The sequence below is a fragment of the Mustela erminea genome, chromosome 5, assembly GCF_009829155.1.
Source record: "Mustela erminea isolate mMusErm1 chromosome 5, mMusErm1.Pri, whole genome shotgun sequence".
In the NCBI taxonomy this organism is placed as follows: Eukaryota; Metazoa; Chordata; class Mammalia; order Carnivora; family Mustelidae; genus Mustela; species Mustela erminea.
The window spans coordinates 83,289,073-83,308,983 of record NC_045618.1 but is presented as its reverse complement, the minus strand read 5'-3'; the positions used below and the strand labels follow the sequence as shown (position 1 = coordinate 83,308,983).

The following is a 19,911-nucleotide window of genomic DNA, read 5'->3' as shown; positions in this document are numbered from 1 at the left end:
AGAAATACCACCTGAATTACAGTCATCATTTCTCTCTCCTTGCACCCTCCCACATTTTAGCCATAAAGACAGGAGAAAGTCGGAGGTGGGTGGGTGTGCACCTGGGTGACTGAGTCAGTTTAACGTCTGTCTGCAGCTCTGGTCATGATCCCAGGGTCCTGGCATGGACCCCCCTTGTTGTACCCATGCTCAGTGGGGAGTCTGCTTCTCCTCTCCCTCTGCCATTCCTCCTGCTTGTAGTCTCTGGCTCTCCCTATCTCTCTGTCAAATAAATAAATAAAAATTTTTTAAAAAGGGAAATGTCACCCCCCAAATTAAGGAAGTATGATTCTGGTGAATAGTAAAAAGAGCAAAGGAGAAATAAAGAGAAAAGTTCACCTTTTCCATATCAGTGGATTTAAATAAGACAGAAATAAAGGCAAGAGGGGCTCCTGCTAAAATGTGGATCCTTCCCTATCTTGGACTAAGACCTGGAGAGGAGGTATGTGAGACAGGTTGAAAGGAAAGTCAAAAGCACCAGGATGTCAGCTCCTTTTACTGCTTGGAAGTCTGGGAAGAGACTTCACCATCACCTGGAGTGGGAACACTACAATCAGAGAGAACTTTGGTCAGGACTCCCTTTGCTACCTGTTCTTTTATCTTCTGGATGAGGACACTGTTCTCTCACTCCCCACCTGACCCTCCCCACCCAAGAGGTTTCTAGGAGTTCACCCGGTGAATCTGACAGAGGTGCTGCCAGGGCAACAAAGGCACACTGACCCAAAGGAGAGGCAGGGGGGCCTCTGAAGCCAGACCTCAGAGAGTTGGCAGGGTGAGTGGGGGTTGAGATGAGGCTTAGTCAGCAGAAATACCTCCTGACCAAGCCAAGAGACAACAACACAGCCATGGGCTCTGTGGGGATCAACTTTGGAATACCTAGGGCAAAATCCACTCAAACAAACCAGACAGCCCCTACCCAAGCGCCTTGGTGAGCCCAGGGAAACTCATCACACCTCAGAATCACAAGGTCACATAAACCCAGATGCCATCTTAGAAAAAAGAAGGGAGAGAAATAAATCTGAAAAACAGCATTTACCCCAAGAGATAGCTCCCCAGTGATGATGTTAATTTATTAGGGGATGCTATAAGCATTGTGTTAAAGAGCTGGGCCTCTGATCTTGAAGCAAGCTTTCCCCTTATTTACCAAGAAATTATGTGCTTAGAATGTCTCATAAAAACTATCAGTCAGCAAGGAGAATAAAGGGGCCTGTTTTCTCTTTCATATGTGCATGCAGAAAAGAAATTTTGATTAGGACCAAACAATTCAAGGGTAAGAAATGAATTTATCTTCCATTTCTAGTGCTCAGCATAGCACCTGGTGAACGATGATGAGTGAAGGTAGATACTGAAGCCACAAACCTTTAGTTGGGCAAGAGTGACTTCAGAAGAGCAGCATGTGGCAGAGACAATAGGATCTCCTCCCCCGATGCCACTACCAGCACAACCTGTGCCACAGACAGGCTTGGTCCCTCCTTCTGAAGGTGAGGTTTTACCTTCAAGTCCATGATAATGGTGCATTTCTTACTTACAGATTATGTGCAGTAGCTTCTCAATTGAGGAGGTGAGCTCTCCCCCCTCCATTCCTCCTACATCTTCCCCTTTTCTACACTGAAAATTAAGGAGACTGAAATAAACCAAACATACATTACATGGTAAAATACTCAGAACCATGACATCTTTTCACTGGCTCTTAACCATACCTTTCTATCTATGGAGCTTTATGATTCCCTTTGGCAAGGGGCTTGGAACAAAAACCCATTTCTTCTAGTTAAATGTACTTCAACTTTCTTCTCAGGGAGTCTACACAGAAGACCCACAAGAGGCAAATGAACCTAACACAGATACTCCCCCTTTCTGCAGTCTAGTCTATTTTCATTTTAGCTGAGAATATGTAGGCTTGAGTTTGTTAGCTACAGTAAATGCTTTGGTTTCATATTTTGCTTCATTAGTATAGAATCGACAGTAGTGTTTTCCAAACAACAATTCTTGTAAGGTCCTAATACTGAAGACAAAAACATTTATTTTAAGCATTTGTGCCTAATTTCAGATTCTTGGCCGTGTGTTAATTCCCAGCTTAGAAAAGACCTAAGAACTTTCCAAATTTAGTGAAATCAAATATGTAACTTCGTAGCCAATCACAAACAAATTACTAGAATTTCTTTCTTGATTCTTCAAAAGCTTCTGAAATGAATACAATTAAGTGTGTTCATTATTTCAGGAAAATTCTTAGGTAAGAAAGTAGCTTACTTTCTTATGTTTATATTACCTGCAAAGGTGTGTGAAGTGTTTTTCAAGTAATTTTGTGCAAGACGGTGTCTTCCAGGCAAAGTGCCAGGTACTATACAAGAAAACAGAGAGGATCATAGATGAGTGAATTTATCAAGGGTAGCTAGAACTAGTTAACAGTTTTATATCCCTTTAAGGAATATGCTGATTCTATCAATTGAATTCAGAACGAGGTTCTTTTCTTGAATTCACGGTGACAAGGTCCTAGTCTCTCTTTTTAGAAGAGAGAGAGGCAGCTGAAATTGTGGCAGGTGGCTCACAATCTTATAAGGGATATAAACATAGGAACTACTCTTTTGGAGGGATTTTCCTCATAAAATTTTCTGTCGTGTTTCGGTTTGTGTTAATTCCTCCACTCAAATATGTAATCTATTCGCTGTTAAAAGATCTCAAAGCATAACTTCTCAGTAGCCTATGGATCTGTTATATTCTTTATGAAAATGTTACAAAGCAAACTCATAAATACTCTAGGAAAGTGTTATAAAGCAAACACATCACCAAAATGGTATTCTTTTGGATACTTCTCCTTTAAATTGCCATATACTCCATCTGAAATGGGTTCACAATAAAAGAGTTGGACACTGTTGTAGGTATAATATTCCCATTTTAGGAGGTTGAAAGCTTATGCATGTGATGAGGAGAAATAGCCTTCTAACTCAAAGTCCGTTTTCATTAGATAAGTGCAGAATTATGAACATGCTTAACTCACAGAGAATTTAACAGACATGGAGACAAGACTATGGAGTAATATATGTGCAAATTTTTCTTTAATGTTTATTTCTAAGTTTGGGTTAACTAGTCTGGGTAATCGACAAAAAAAATTCCCAAAATCCTGTCTGCCATTTTACTCTGCTTTTTCAAGGTTACAAAAAGATTCCAGGGCTTTTCACCGAAGAAATAAAATACTAACAAGCTTATTCAGTATCATTTTTCTGCAGATTGGATAGCAATACATTATTGTAAGGCTAGCATAGTTTAAGAAATAATCCTTCCTCTAAACCCTGATGGGAGTTATGTTTGACTAGCTAAGTGTTTGAATACATAAATGCATTCAGCCTTTGGTATTTAAAGTGAGCATCATTAACTCAACATTTCAACTTAAACTTTGCTTAAAAGATAAAGTTTCACCCAAGTGAAATCAATGGAAGGTGTGTGTGAATATATGAGGTTTCAGCTTGGCCCACTGAGGAATTTTGATTAAAACAGACAACCAAATGAAGAAATCATCAAAATAGAGCAATTATTGGTTGAAGAAAAGATAACACTAAAAAGTCCTGGCAGTTTTTCTACTAAGTCTGAGTCATATATATTTGGGAGCTAAATTTAAGACTCCATCTTTCATATGCTTAATGGTTCATTTCACACAATCACATCCAAAAACACAGGACTGATTCCTGAAATACCAGCTTCTCTATAGTGGGACTTCCATTAAATGATCCAATTTTCCTAGCTTCTTCAGCATATTGATTCTTTCCCCAAATATTCACTAAGTGTTCACTGTTAACATTATTTGCTCAAGGAAGTTTGCCACTGTTTTTCAAAAAAGACACTAAAGGTAGTGGTAACAAAATCTTGTACAAATATGGTTTAAGAATTTTACTGAAGTAAAATACTAATCATAGATCCAAATTTCCCGTCACCCTTTACTCCATGTGGCATGTAAGCACAGAAGGGAGATGGAACAGGGGCACCTGGCCCACTCATAATATCATTAAAGAATAAAATTCAGCTTTCTAGACATGGAATCTGATATGCACAGTTGCATGTAGAATCCCTTTCCACTCTAAACATATTAAAGTGTGGACACTAATTTACTATTTTGAATGAAAATTCATGAGCGACTTCCTCAAGAGAAAAGCAGCCTGCCTTTGCCATTAATAAATAAAAAGGAATATGGAGTTCTTTCCCGCAGTAATTTTCTCAACTCTCATATATGCCCACATACATGTGAAAATGCCTGAGAAAAAGAAAATCAACCCTACAAATTTCTTAATGACTGGCCCCACTTTCTCATGGACTCATGGGTGGCCTGTCCATAAACAGTGGTTACTGTGACAAAAGCCATGGGGCAGAACAAAATTCTAACCTCTGAGCTTAGAAAATATCAATTAGAAATATCACTGTAGACTTCTGGATGTATTTGGAGGCTTCTGTGAGGCTGTCAGGAAGTCAGACCCTTATCTAAATTCCCAGATAAATACACTGGACTAAGTTCTAGCCAAAGAGCTAGAAACATTCTTAAGAATTTAGAATTGGTAGTGATTCAGACACAAATGGAGGGACACTACAAAGCAAGAGATGATGTCATTTAAAGAGAAGAAAAGAGTAAATCTTCCCATGTTATCCTCTGTGTGTTAGAGGGGACTAGATCTACACATGCTGTTGGCACAGCGGGGTGAACTGGGCAGCTTACCCTTTTGTCAAAGGACTACCCCACACTAGGCCTCATTGGTTCTCAAAGATTTAGTAGGCAATAAAGAGTATTTACTCCTAGGGTTCGGGGAAGAAGTAAATAATCTGGAAATTACTCTCTGCCACTTAATCTCTAACAATAGGCTGGCAGCAGAATTAACATGGAGAGCCCACTTAGAATGATCTCCATCACCGAGCCTGACCTGCCCAGAGAGTGTTATGCTCAGACTACAGGGTTTTTAGTTACTTGTGGACCTGCTTTTACTGAATTATGCTTTGACATCATTTCTTCAACCTACATTTACAAATTGCCCTGGGAATTTCATTTCTCTTGTACGGATGTAGTATCACAGAAGCCTGTCTTCTTAAAGAACTACCAGAGAAACTCCTCAGGTCTCAGTGGCATAAGAAACTGTGCTTCCCTCGATATATATTAATTTGAATCTTAGGACACCATGAATTTTATGATGGAGGAGACTTTTTTTTCTTTTCTTTAGTATGGAAAATTGAGAGCCAAATTACAACACCTCTTGAGAACATGCGAGAATATGCATTCATTTGTTTTCTGACACACATTTTACTTTTGCTTAACTTATTTCAGTCAAATATTTATCTTATTTTATTGTAAATATTTTTGTAAGTTGACTCAAATCCTTTGTGAAGAAGATGGGGGGAATGAATAAAGGAATAAATTTTAATGAGAAGAGTTAAGCTCTGCCCATTACAACGAGGTAGATTAACTCTGTCTTTGGTCCCTCTAACTGTCCCTGCTAGCATCTCTCTGCCTCTTCAGTGGGCCTCATCAACTCTCCAAAGCACTACAAAAATTAACATGGAAGGGAGATACAAATATGTATCTTTCTTAGTTGACTTATTTTTAACATGGAAGTAATAGTTCCCCAGAAAGTACGCTTCTGCCTCTCTGGTTTGCCCTTTGCTGGATCCTGGCACGGATGGCATTAGATCACTGAAGTGGAAGACTGTCCAGGTCTAAAATTAGTTAAATGTATTTGCACATTAAAAGGGTATAATATCATGACTCCGATGAGTACATTTCTACCAGTGAGATTTTTTTTTTAGCCCAGAAAGACCTAGTCTAATAATTGCATAATACCCAGAATATCAGTCACCCAGAAGGTAACCACACAGTTCTTGCTCTTTTTGAGTGTATGATGTATTGTGATCTGAGTATTTAATAACATCAGAGTACAAAAGATGGAGCAAAAACAAAAAAACAAACCACGGAATGCACACTGATCAGCTATTCATTAGATTGAGACAGGACAAGAGTCAGAGGAAGAAAGTAGAAATTCGTGGTGTAAGTAAAGTTTCTTTGGGTTGCCTAGTGATTGGTCTGTGAGTGCATTACCAACGTTAGCACAAATAAGAGATAGTACTCCATTTTATGGCTGGTGTGTACCAAAAAGAAGACATTTTATGTAGCAATGTTCCCAAAACACCCACTGAGCACAAATTCAAAATGGTCATTCTGTGTGAGGAAAAGAGTATGAGTAGGCATCTATGTTCGTCTACCTGCAGAAACCGTATTACTGGCACAGTCTCAACACAAAGTGAGGACGATCACCCTGCAGCAGTAAAATCCAGGGTGATTATATCCCTTCTCAGGTGGTTAAAATGATTCAGTGTATCTTACTGCTTAATTAATTTAGAGAATCAAATTTGATCTTTAATCAAACAATAGTTTAAATAGTGATGTATTTGTTTTCATTTGTCAAAATTATTTCCCTTTGGTGATACTTTATAGATATCTGTGTGTGTTTTTTCATAGCAATACAGAGATGCTTTCTTTTCTGAAGGAAAATGGCCTCATCCTTTCTGCCAAACTTAACCTTTTGTCCATATAAAGTCCATTTAGTTCAGCCTGTTGTGCTTGGGAATTACCTGTATATCCTGTTTGTATTTGGGAGTAAAATTTACACCAAAACCTTGTGTTGTGAGGAGGGGATTACTTGTATATTCTCAGATACAGGGCATAGGCCTTGACTATGTCTCCATCTGCAGACATTGCCCGAGTTTCCCTATCGCCAGAGGAAGCCTGACATATGACCAATGAGACTGAGGTATCTTCTAGAACTTTATCACAGGAGTAGAAGTCCCTAAGAACTTACTTAGTATTCCCTCCTGATCCCAGGAAGCAGAGTCAAAAAAGAGTTCCATGTCCCTCTGCTTCAACAACATCAAATGGTTATTTATAGTAGCCCTCAATACACACATAGTCTCACACATACATACCCTCCCTACAAAGTTAGTCTTGTAGCTGAAATCCTCACCGTCCTTCTACCCAACCTTTTTCTAATAGCTAATATCTGTGCACCTTTTATGAGAGCTCAGATATTCCCTCCCATCATAAATCTCCAGGGTCAAGGCACCTGGGTGGCTCAGTGGGTTAAGCCTCTGCCTTCAGCTCAGGTCATGATCTCAGGGTCCTGGGACTGAGCCCCAAATCGGGCTCTCTGTTCAGTGGGGAGCCTGCTTCTCCCTCCCTCTGCCTGCCTCTCCGCCTACTTGTGACCTCTTTCTCTCTGTCAAATAAATAAATAAAATCTTTATTTAAAAAAAAACTCCCTGATTAGGCAGACCTCCTAGGTACCCCCATAGTACACTCTACCTTGAATTTTACTGTTTCATAAGGATGTATCTCAGTGTCTTTGTCTTTCTCCCTCACGAGACCAAGGACTACAGAGATTTAAGTTTTTTGTATCTTTTCTATTCCTAGCATCTCATACCACTCCCTGCAACATAGTAGTTTCTCAAAGTATATTTCATTAACTAACTTTTATATATCTATTACATTACAGGTATTTTAGGTATTTTCTTTTCAATTATTATACTTCTGTGTGACAAAGGTATATGGAGTAGGGGGTAATAGGTGAAGGGGATTAAGCACAAACTTCAGTTATAAAATTAGTAAGACACAGAGATGAAAAGTAGAGCATATGGAATATGGTCAACCATATTGTAATAACATTGTATGGTGACAGTAACTACACTTATGGTGAGCACTGCTCAATGTATGGAATTGCTGAATCACTACATTATGCACCTGAAACCAATATAGCATTGTATGTCAACTATACACTGGTAATAAAAAAATTAATAAAATTTTAAGAATACGAAGTAGGCTGGGATAACTATTCCCATTTTACAGACAGAGATATTGCCTTCTGAGGAAGTTAAGTGTCCCAATCAAATTATACCGCTAAAAAGTACTGAAATGCCAACCAGAACTCCAGTCTTTAATTTTTAATCTAGGAGATACTCTCTCCTCCTTTAAAAAAAAATTAGACTAGAGAGAATTAATGAGTATCTCTAAAGGTAAATATCATTTATGTCACTGGAAGCTATCTGAGGAGTCCTAGTTCACTCTAAATCTAGGATCACAAGCTTTTACCTGTAACTTTGAGACAGAAAATAACAGGTGACTATGGCCCTAATTCCTGCCAATCAAGATACCACCTGGAATCCTCAATGATGGACCTTTTACTTTGGAAGACTTGTTTAATATAGCAGGAAAGATTCCAACTGAAATCAAAATGTTTGGATTACCCATACTTTTTTTTTTTTCAAACAAACATTCCTTAAAGATAATGTCATGTCCATCTGGGTAGAGGAGTAGTTTACCATAATGTAAGTTCCACCTCTCGAAGCCTCTGCTACCTCAGAGTTACCACACTGTTCTTGTTCATGGTTGAGGAGCCCCAAACATTTCTGAGCTCTAGACCTGCTCCCTGGGCATTTACACTTGGATGTTCCACAGACCATCTAAAGAGCCACGTCTCGAACACTCAGATTCTTTCCTCCACTCCTGCTCTTCCTTTTTCTTCCCCACCTCAGTGAGTGACATGTCCTTCTATCTGTCAAAGGGCTCAAGACCAAATCATGGAAATCCATTCTTCAATTTCCCCTCCTTTAATGCCCCCTACACACATGGTGGCCAAGGCCTGTCTTCAACTTTCTTCTTTCAGTTTCCATTGGAAACTTTGAGCTTCCATTGTTATGGTCCTAGTTCAGGCCCTATTTTTAACTTGAATGACTAGAATAGCATCTTAATGGAGCAATGCCTACTCTTGTCCATGCCAATCTATTCTCCACACCACTGATGGAATATTGTTTCAAAACTGACATGCCGGGCAGTCTTCACTGGCTCTAGAAGTCTGTACACACTGCTAACTCCATAGGAAGCATTCTCATGGTCACTTCTGGCCATGAGGCATATTCCATGACACTTCTGGAAGGTCTTCCTGATTTACATCCATCTGCCACACACTGCGTCCCATTGTCTATGCATCCCCGGTACAGCCTGCACTTAACAGTTGTTCAACAAATATTCAATGTTAAATGACACAAAGGTCATTTGAATCTAAATCCTCCTATTTTCTTTCTCCTCCCTGAACTAGGAATTAGAACACGAGAGTGGCTCCTTTCTCTCTCTTCCTCATTCCCCTCATCTGATGGGTCACCAATTCTTTCTGGCTTCAGTTCCAATTCAATCTCCACATTCTCAATTAATTTCTAAACTAAAATCTTCACTGACTAAAGCAGTGTTTTTCAAACAGCAGCATCAGAATCACCTGGAGGACTCATTAAACAAAGGTTGCTGGTCCCCAGCTCTAGACTTTCCAATTTAGTAGGTCTGAGTGGGACTAAGAATTGGCGTTTCTAACAAATTCCCAGGAAATACTGATACTGCTGGTTCAAAGAACACACTTTGAAAACCACTAGTGCAAAGGTTCTCAACTGGAAGTGGGCATTAGAACATATTTATATCTTGACTCGTGCCTGCCTACTGAATCAGAATTTTCAGTGGGGTGGGGTAGGCAGGCATTTCTTAGCTTAAAGGTGCCTCATTTGATTCTGATGCACACACTACCCTGGTCAAGAACCATGAATTCAATAAATAACTCCAGGAGCAGGACCTCACCTTCTTCACAAGCCTTGTTTTTCACACACCCCCAATTTTCCATTCTGCTTTACGGTCAGATGGAACCAGCGGGCAGCTGATTATTCCAGACCTTTGCTCCCTCTCTCTGAGCCCCAGATCACTTTGAGCTACTCATTTATGCATCCATTCATTGATTGAGCATCTAGCACACACCAAGCACCAGAAGCGGGGCAGAGTGTGGAGAGCACGACACATGCAGCTTGGCCACATGGAGCCTACCCTCTTCCTCCGAGCACCCCTAGCAACATCTGCTTCCCCTTATCTCTCATTTTCCAGGTAAATACTGGCTTACTGCCACACTTTCTTCCTAGACTGTAAGGCAGGGACCATGGTCTGTCTTTGGAGGTGCTCAAAAAAACATTTGTTCAGATTAAATTGAAAAGCTCTTCCCCTGATCCAGCCTTCTTTCTTTCTTTTTTATTTGAGTAGAGTTGACACACTATATTACATTAGTTTCAGGTGTACAACTTAGTGATTGGACAGATTTGTATGTTATGCTATGTTCACCATAAGTATAGCTACCATCTGTCCCATTACATCACTATTACAATATGATGGACTGTATTCCCTATGTTCTGCTTTATGTTCCTGTGACTTATTCCATCACTGGAGGCCTAGATCTTCCTTTCCCCTTCACCCATTTTGCTCACTTCCTACCCCCTCCTCTCTGTCAGCCATCAGCTTATTCTCTGTAGCTATCATTCTGATTCTGCTTTTTGTTTGTTCATTTTTTTTAGACTCCATTTATGAGTGGAATCTTATGGTATCTGTCTTTCTCAGTCTGATTTATTTCACTTAGCTAATAACCTCTAGGTCTATCCATGTTGCTTTAGATGGTACGATCTCATCCTTTTCTATGACTGTGTAATATTCCATTGTGTATACATGCCACATTTTCCTTATCCATTCCTCTATCAATGGACATTTAGGTTACTTCTGTGCCTTGTCTATTGTAAAAAATGCTACAATACACATAGGCAAGAATATATAATGAAGAAAAGACAGTCTTTTCAATAAAAATGGTACTGGGAAAACTGGAGAGCTACATGTTAAAAAAACAAAACAAAACAAAACAAAAAAACTGGACTACTTTCCCTTGTTTCGAGAGAGAGAGGATGAGATAGGGAGCAGGAGGCAGAGGAAGAGCGAGAATCTTAAGCAGACTCCATGCCCAGTGCAGAGCCATGGGACTTGATCTCACAACCCTAAGATCATGATCTAAGCCAAAATCAGGAGTCAGATGCTTAACTGACTGAACACCCAACCACCCCAAAACTGGACTACTTTCTAACAGCATTCACAAAAATGAATTCAAAATGGATTAAAAACCTAAATAAATGCGAGACCCAAAGCCATAAAAATCCTAGAAGAGAACACAAGCAAGCAGTAATTTCTCTGACATCAGCCACAGCAACATATTTCTAGACACATCTCCTAAGGCAAGGGAATCAAAAGCAAAAATAAACAACTGGGACTACATCAAAATAAAAAGCTTTTGCAGAGCAAAGGCAATCATCAGTAAAACAAAAAAACAACCCACTGAATAGGAGAGGGTATTTGCAAATGACCTATCTGATCAAAAGTTAATATCTAAAGTATATAAGGAACTTACACAACTCAACACCAAAAAAACAAATAATCCAATTTTTAGAAAATGGGAAGAGCACTTAAATAGACACTTTCCCAAAGAAGACATACAGATGGCCAACAGACACATGAAAAGATGCTCAACATCACTGACCAAGCCTTCTTTCAAAAATTATGGACCAAGTCCATAACCCTCTCTCTGCTATCTTTCCTGATCTGCTCCAAGTCCCCCACCATGGTCAGAATTGAGCTCTGCCTTCCAGGAGCCACAGCCCCTACCCAATAAAGACCTCAAACTTAGCACTTAATGGCCCTTTTTTAGTCTACATTGTTTACAAACTGGCCCCTCCTACCAAACTGTGAGCATTCTCCTTTTGGCCTTTAATCTCTGTACTTCCTATCAGTAATATTTGGCAAATAAATGAAATTGATTTTATTTTCACTTAAGCTTACCTCCCATTTTGCCCAAACTTCCTTATGGCTTTAATGAAATCTCCTTAAGACTCTTCAGTTTCTCCAGAGTAGAAAAATACCATAATTTAATTTCATACACTATGGAATATGCACAACAGAGGATTCAGAGGAAGAAGTGTTTATCAAGGTCTGAATGAAATCCTCAGAGTGAACTGTCCACTCAGCACTGAGGTCTCAGCTGCAACTTCACCAATCATCCCAGGCACGCCAGCCACCTAGCCTTTTTGCCGTCCAGTACTATGATTTATAAACTGAACAAAAGACATGGTTTGTGATCGACAGTAAGTCCTGAGAGCAAGTAGGATGCTACTTAGTAAATTAAACAGCATCTCTGGAATTCATTTCAAAAATGAAATCAGACAACCTCTTGATAGAAAGAGGTGCCAGGAAGGGATGGGTACACGTGACAAAATAAATGGAAGGTTAAGTGTTCTCGATAAACTCTGCCCAGGTCATCGTGCTGCTCACACAGTAGGCCTTCAGGGAACATTGACTGGGTGAAAGAAACAAAACCATCTGTAAGCGCTTTCATTTAAATTGGCAGGCATGAAAAGCACCAGTCTGCTCCCACAGAGAATCGTCAGTGACTCATGCATCGCATGTCCCTCCTGGAAGCCAGTTTCCCACTTCGTGATGCGGTAGCCAGTGCCAAATGTCTCCCATAGGTAAACAACGCTGTTACTTGTGCTCACACAGCCTCACATACACTCAGGGAGATCTTTCTGCCACACATATTCATGATGGCTAAACACACAGTTCATAGTTGAATATAAGTTCTGTTCTATCACCTTGATAGCGAACTTTTCATCAAGCCAGAGAGGTTAAAATTCATTTCTAAGCAATACTGTGGTTATGTAAACTTTGTAGAAATTTAAGATCACATTCTGTCTAGCAGCTGAGTCTTCCCTGGAGTAGCTTATACATTTTTTCAACTACATACTCTTAGTACGCACGTAGACATGGGGAGGAAATAAAAATACATGAACTGTATCACCGGCTTAATTTTCTCTTTGGTGGCTTGGACATCTGTATCTGGAATGAAGACCCTAGAAAGCCCACACTATTCCCACAGTTGCTTATTGGAAACAATGCTCATTCTATGCAACAAAAGGAATGGTTAATGAAGTTTATGTATCATTGGAGCAGATAATTTTACAAGGCCGTGTTCTTAAGGCTCCAGAATTAAGGATTTGACTGTGGGAGCAGGGAGTCTTAGGGGCAGGACACCCCAGATAACCTCACCCACATACATTCCTCCAACAATGCTTTTCTGTATATAAACAAAAAATAGAAAGGAGTATATGGTTTTTGTCCTTAGTATTAAATAGCTGCCTTTTCTTCAGCACACTCTTAAATTACTGCACAATGCACAGCCTTCAGCACCCCAAGGAGCATAAACAAAGGATATCAGGCAAGTTCACCTACTCCCACTTCACAGAACAATGCTTGTTGTTAACTAAGCAATTCCCAGGGCAAATGTATGATTTGTGGAGCCCAGAGTAAGTGTTCAGGTTGAGTCCTTGGAATCTGAGGTCAGAAGCACGTGGTGCCTGCTCAGTCCCCAGGGCTTTTAGAAAACATGAGAATGTGACCTAAAGTTTGTGCTTGCATCCACACCAAAGACTATTTAGGCATTGAGAGAAATTAAAGCACATTAAAAGCCTCAAAACAGCTTATTGTTCATGCTCCAAGATTTAACCTTTTCTTTCTTATTTGCTGCTATACTTTTCTTTTTATGAGTCCTTAGGAACATCTCCTGAATCACATAAGATAAATCAAATATATACATAATGTGTCTATTTATAAAATAACCCTGCTAGAGCAGCAAACTACATAGGTTTGAAAATTTGAAATTTGAAAATTTAAAAAGTCCATTGCCATTTCCTAAATAGAATTATGACTCTTCTCCTCTCCCTGGATTCTTAGAACCTGGGTTATATCACAAGACAGAATTTATAATCGGTACTTAATTTATCCCCAAATATCTGTAACTATAAGCACTTAAAATACAAATGCAAACAAATGCATGAAAAGATTTCTTTCCTCTTGGCTTTTCAGGAAATATTTTGGCTACAGTCACACCCCATAGGTTTGTATGACGTTTATTAACATGTAATGGAACTTGGGGGGGAACAGTTTCTCCCCCGTGCTGTCTGGCTCATGTATAAAACTGAAATGGGTTACTGTTTCCATTTTTATGAGTATACCATTATTAAGTCATTAAAATAATGAAATAATTAAATTTAATTAGTACTGTTTTATCCTTTAATAATTACCTATAAAATAATAGAACTGAGCCTGAAAAGACAAAAAGAGAAAAAACTGTATGTACACACACACAATATTTGCATAACTTTAAAGCCAACTGGAAATATCTGAATGCATGAGTTAATTATTTAATAGTATGGGGAGTTAGTATAAGGTAAATACAGCCATATGTCTCAGGCTGAATGAAACTGGTGGGTCACTGAAGATGTCTGGTCCTTTCACGTACCATAGGCAATGCTAGCACTAGTCTGTTATTCCAATTGACTTTATGTGAGGCTGACTGGCTAACCCAGGGTATCTAAAGAATTATTAAATATCTGTGTTGTCAGGAAAATTTTGTTCTCCCAAATTTCCAGTGAGTTTTTGATATTTAAAAGTTCCTTGGGTAGACTTTAAAATAAATGGTAAAATTTAAAAAGGGGGACAAAACACAGAAAAAAGATTTATGAAGAAGAAAGACCAACACCATAGGCCCAGTGTAGTCCCACAAACGCTCCTACCATATTTGCTTTGAAACAGAGATTCAAAACTTGTAAAAAGGCTGCTTTGAAAAAAGAACCACCAAGTTAGGATGTTCTGGGCTAGATGACAGGGGCCACTAAAATCCACAGTTCCTGCACAAATGCAACAGGACACACGTGCCTACTCTCCCGAGCCTGCCTGGGTCTGTTTGCTGAGGAGGAAATGCCTGTCACACACCAACCGGTGGCGAATCACTGAAAAAGTAGAGATTAGCAACAGTCAAACAACAAAAAAGAATAGCTCCCTACCCATTGCCTCCCACTGAATGAACTTTTGACATATCGGCAAACTCTTCTTTCCTCTTGCTGCTGCTGGTGTACTGCTCACTGTAGAGCTTGAGGGACATCTGCTCAACAGCATCTCTTTGTGCTTCCAGGTAGCACAGCTGAACCTCAGTCTGGAGAGAGAAACAAAGAGGAACTGCTGTGTTAATCCAGAAGGAATGCATTTCAAGTGAGGTGTAACAACTCAAAGAATGGGAATTGTTCACATCATTATACTGCTCCTTTTCGGGCTGGATTTAATGGGATCAGCTGGGCATATTACAGAGTTATATTTTAGATCTGAATCTTATAAGTTCCTCCTTAAAATACGACCTGAATAAATGAACTCTCAAAAGACTCAGTAAATATCACCAAATATCCCTGAGATCATAATACTGTATGATGAGATTTTACATAAAAATTCTGTGAAATTCCTTAATAATATTCTTCCTCATATTGCCACATATGTAACATTTATTTTTTAAAGATCTCCCTCCAACCCATACATTTGCATGGACACATATTCTGAACGTTTCTCATTATCTTCCCTGAGAAGAATAAAAAAGCCTAGTACCAATTCTAATACATCTTCACTAGAGACAATAGACTTCGTTTATTACATTTTTGGGGTCCTCTGTATTATCATCTTAATTTAAAAACAGAAGGAATAGTGATTTTGCTGTGTTGGTTTGAAATGTTATATCTTTCAGAGTTACTTGAGGCTTACTGTAGTAAAGAGAGGTAGTAAGTTCACCATGCTGTTTTCTATCAAGCCAAGGCCAAAAGAATGCTGAATAATATTTGGCATCGAAATGTACTGAATAGATGCTTTATTTATTGCAGCTGTTATGATCCCTGTGGCTTTAGGGCTCCCCAGAACACCAGATGAGACCAAGAATGCTTGCCCATGGTAACAGGGAGGGAAAAATGCTGAGTTCACGTGCACTGTGGACCAAAGGAACTCTTCTTTCTTTTGGCCCCCTACCTCACTAAATCCAGGCACGTCTGTTCACATTTCTGATAAGCCTTCAAACTGTTACTTCTTTTTACTTTAGTTACATATTGTGTTAAAACAGTTCTGGGTCAGCTGCTGGGTAGTTGCCAGCATTCTACAACATTTAAGAAAAGCCACGATAGACATGACCTTCTGCCAACTTTGTAAGCCAACCAAGGCCTTTTGCCTGATCTTGGCCTTTATAGACTTGACCGTGGAAGAGAAAACAAACCCCAAGCAGCATTATAAAGTGGCAGCTGCTTAAAAGAGCAAATCAGGACTCTGTAAATGAAAAGGGTGGTTTATGAAATGTAAGATCTCAAGCCATTCCGGAGTTTCTAAGTTGTTGCTTTCTACAAGCAGTTAATTATGAGTGCTGTTGACTACGGAGGAGGAACTTTAAAAAAATGCAAAAATTACAATATTCTTATCATTGAAGTTTCAGAAGTCAGTTAAAAACTATAATCTTGATTTGGTTCATGTGACCCTCTCTTGCCTAAACTAATTGGTAACTAATAGTCAAAGAACTGAAAAACAATAATCCTCCCAAATGCTAACCCTTTTCTACCTTTCCCTTCCAGACTGTACAGATAATGAGGAGATCATCCCACATCAAGTACTCTGTTGAAAAACCCCATTCAAATAGTGTATCTCCACCATTAGGTGCCAAGAACCATGTCTGATCCCTAGAGGTTCTTATTAGTTTTTAAGAATCCTAAGGCAACAAACTGGACCACTCCTTGTTCTGGATAATGATCTCACAAATGTGGGCCACTGGTCACAAAAAGAGTCATCAAGAGTGAGGTCAACTTCATGTAGACACCACTGCCAGGGAAAAATAATTGGAACTCATCCCTTTGAGATCCTAGGCCATCTCTGTGTACCCAGGGACACAGCTCTCATATGGCAGGGATACATGGAAAAGAGTCTAGAGAATGATGCTCAGAGCAACTTAAAAGATAATTAGTCACCTTATGAAAATGACTGAAATGTTGCAATGTAAGACTTTTATTGCACAACATCCCACAGGCATTTGATATAGGAAACTTCCCCGCACTAACAAAGAGATGAATTAGATGGCCCAAGTCTTTCCTATTCATTTCTATTTCTCTCTCTGCTTTCAGTGATTCATTTCTAAAAGTGATGATAAAAATAGAACCAAAGTAGCTCCTTCTGCTAGGGTTGAATGGCTTTGCCAGTCTAAATCTCTCTGCAGACCGGTTAAATTTTTCTCATACCATATCTTAGTCTGAAGATAAATTTTTAGGAGGAAGATTTGAAGAAAGTACACTTCTTAAAAAAATAGTAAAACTGGATCTCTGATTAAAAGAATTTTATTTACTAGTATTTATGATAGTAGAGGATATTTTTGGACTATATTTTATAATTTAGCTCAGCTTGATTAAATAACATTACTGATGGTTTATCAACAGAATTGGCAACTTATATCATTAAGGAAAATAAAAAGTAATAAGAGAGAATAGATTCAGTTACAGATCAACCTATTACCTCCTGGTCAGAGAGGCCCATGGTGCCATCAATGGAAGTAGGTGTTTAAAAAGAGAACTATGGATGGATGAAACAGATGAGGTGGATCTGAATCTTTCGGTTTGAGGGACTGATGGAATACAAAAATGAGATGTTCAGTAAGCAAGTGGAAATATTAAGCCTAATATATAAACCTAGAAGCAATAGTTGGCATTAGGACATGAAATGAGAATGCCATGAGAAAGCATATATGATGACAGAAAGAGGACCTTTCTCACTTATTCTACTTGAAGCCTGTATTACCCCTTGGCTGACCTAATGTGATGGGTTCTCTATCATTCTCCCTCTTTCCTTCTCCACCATCCCCAAATCTGTTTTACAGATAGCTCGTTGATTGATTTCTGAATCATAGCTGAGATCACTGGTGGTTGTTGCTTCAGGGCTTAATTCTAGACTACTTTTCTTTGTTGATACTATTTCCCATGGCTTTCAATGCAGTCTTTGTAGTAATGGCTTCCAATCTTTTCCTCTGAGCTCCACACTTACATATCTAACCAACCACCTAATGTTGCTACTTGTTTTTATTTTAAGGCAGGAGAACTCAAAACAGAACTCTCCATTCTCATCCTCACCACACCCCTCAGGACTATCTCTACTTAGGTCTTCCCTTTCAAGCAAATGGCACCATGTGTTGCTCAGGTCAGAAAACTGAAAGTCTCCTTAACTATTCCTTTTCTTATTTCCCACAGCCATTTACTCACTAAATTTCATTGATTCCTCGCCCAAAATGTCTCTCCAGCCTTTTGGCCCTGTCAGCCTCGTCCAAGCCTTCGTCCCCTTTCCCCAGCAGTACAACAAATATCTTCTAATGTGTATCCCTCCTCATCCATTCCTGTTCCTCCAACCATCCTTTACAGTGGCCATAGTGGTTTTTGTAAAATATAAGTTGGTTTCATACTGCATTTGGATAAAAACAAAACAAAACAGAACAGAACCCCAAAACTTCCATGCCCCGAAAGATTTGGTTCTTGCCTACCTCAGATATCATTTTCTACTTGTCTCTCTCTTGATTCACCATGCCCCTGTCGTCCTTACCTATTTTCAGTTCTTTAAACAGCTCTTTCCTATCTCTCAGGACCTTTGTACATATTGTCCCCTTCCTCCGGAACATTCTCTTACTAATGTCGTCTTCTTGTCCTTCAGCTCTCAGTTGACATTTCGTCTCTCAGAGAGGCCTTCCCTGACTACCCTATCAAAGGTATATTCATTCTATTCTTTTATTTTATGGAACAGTGTTAATTTTCTTCCCAGAACATAACACAATTTAAAATTCTTGTATTTACTGGTTTATGCTTTTTTCTGTCTCTGTCTCCAGGCTCCAAGCTCCATAATGAGGCTGTGTCTATTTTCTTTGCTATTTTGTACTCCCCACACCTTGGCAGTATCTGGAACATGAGAGGGGCTCAGGAAATAATTGTTGAATAATTGAATTGTACACTCAAACATCCATTCATTACTCATATGTTCATTGGGTCTTCATCATGTATCAGGAACTGCACCAGGGACTGTGGGTACAAAGAACAACAAAACAAGAAGGGACTACTTTTCCCAAGAGACTATAGTATATTGGAAGAAAGAGTTATGCTAACAGATCGCTACAAGTATGCCAAGTGAAATGAATATGGGGGAGGATGGGAATTAAAAAGATAATTGTCTGGGGCGCCTGGGTGGCTCAGTGGGTTAAGCCGCTGCCTTCGGCTCGGGTCATGATCTCGGGGTCCTGGGATCGAGTCCCGCATCGGGCTCTCTGCTCAGCGGGGAGCCTGCTTCCTTCTCTCTCTCTCTGCCTGCCTCTCAGTGTACTTGTAATTTCTCTCTGTCAAATAAATAAATAAAATCTTTTAAAAAAAATGATAATTGTCTGAAAGTGAGGAATGAGCAATAAAAGCTTGAGAGAGGTGGCATTTGAACCAGATCTGGGAGTATGGGGATGATTTTGTCAGGTGAAGAAGCAGATAGATATCTTTATAGGCAGAGTAACTTGTCTATTCAAAGGCCTAGAGTTATGAAAGGATGTGGCATGTTCAGAGAATGGTGGCTGGAGCGTTGGTGCATTTGGCTGCTAACAGTGAAGGGGATAGGCTGTAGAGGATGTTAGGTTAGGGAATTTGGATACTGTCCAACAACATGCCAGCAGAAGATGTCATTGTTTCTGTGATGACCTTCGTCTTTTTCCATCTCCTTTTTCTGTCATGGCAAGAGACTCATCTGATGGGTTAGTCCAAATATGCTCATAAAGCACCTACCTCCTGATATACTTTGAGAACAATGCATTGAGAAGAGAATCAAATTTCCATCAGGCCAGTGGCCCGAATAAATGCTTAAGAGGTTCTAGTAACTTGTACCTCTAGTAAACCTTTAATATAATGTTATTGTCTTAGTACCCTCTCCCTCCCAGTTCATATGTTGAAGTCCTAATCTGCAATGTGACCATATTTGGAGACAGGGTCTTTAAGGAGGGAATTAAGATTAAATGAGGTTACAAGGGTGGAGCCCTAATCCAATAGGAATAGTGTCTTTATAAGAAGATGAAGAGTTCCACACAGAGAAAAGGC

General features: G+C 39.4%; 1 protein-coding gene across 5 annotated transcripts in view; it reads right to left on the bottom strand.

Moving 5' to 3' along the window:
- Nucleotides 1-19,911, bottom strand: part of AKAP6 (A-kinase anchoring protein 6) — a 521,710-nt gene that overhangs the window by 116,470 nt on the left and 385,329 nt on the right. For all 5 annotated transcript variants that reach the window (XM_032344004.1, XM_032344008.1, XM_032344005.1 and 2 more), the window contains one exon: nucleotides 14,800-14,948. In XM_032344004.1, coding sequence (XP_032199895.1) covers nucleotides 14,800-14,948 — 149 coding nt within the window. The remainder of the gene's footprint in view (nucleotides 1-14,799; nucleotides 14,949-19,911) is intronic.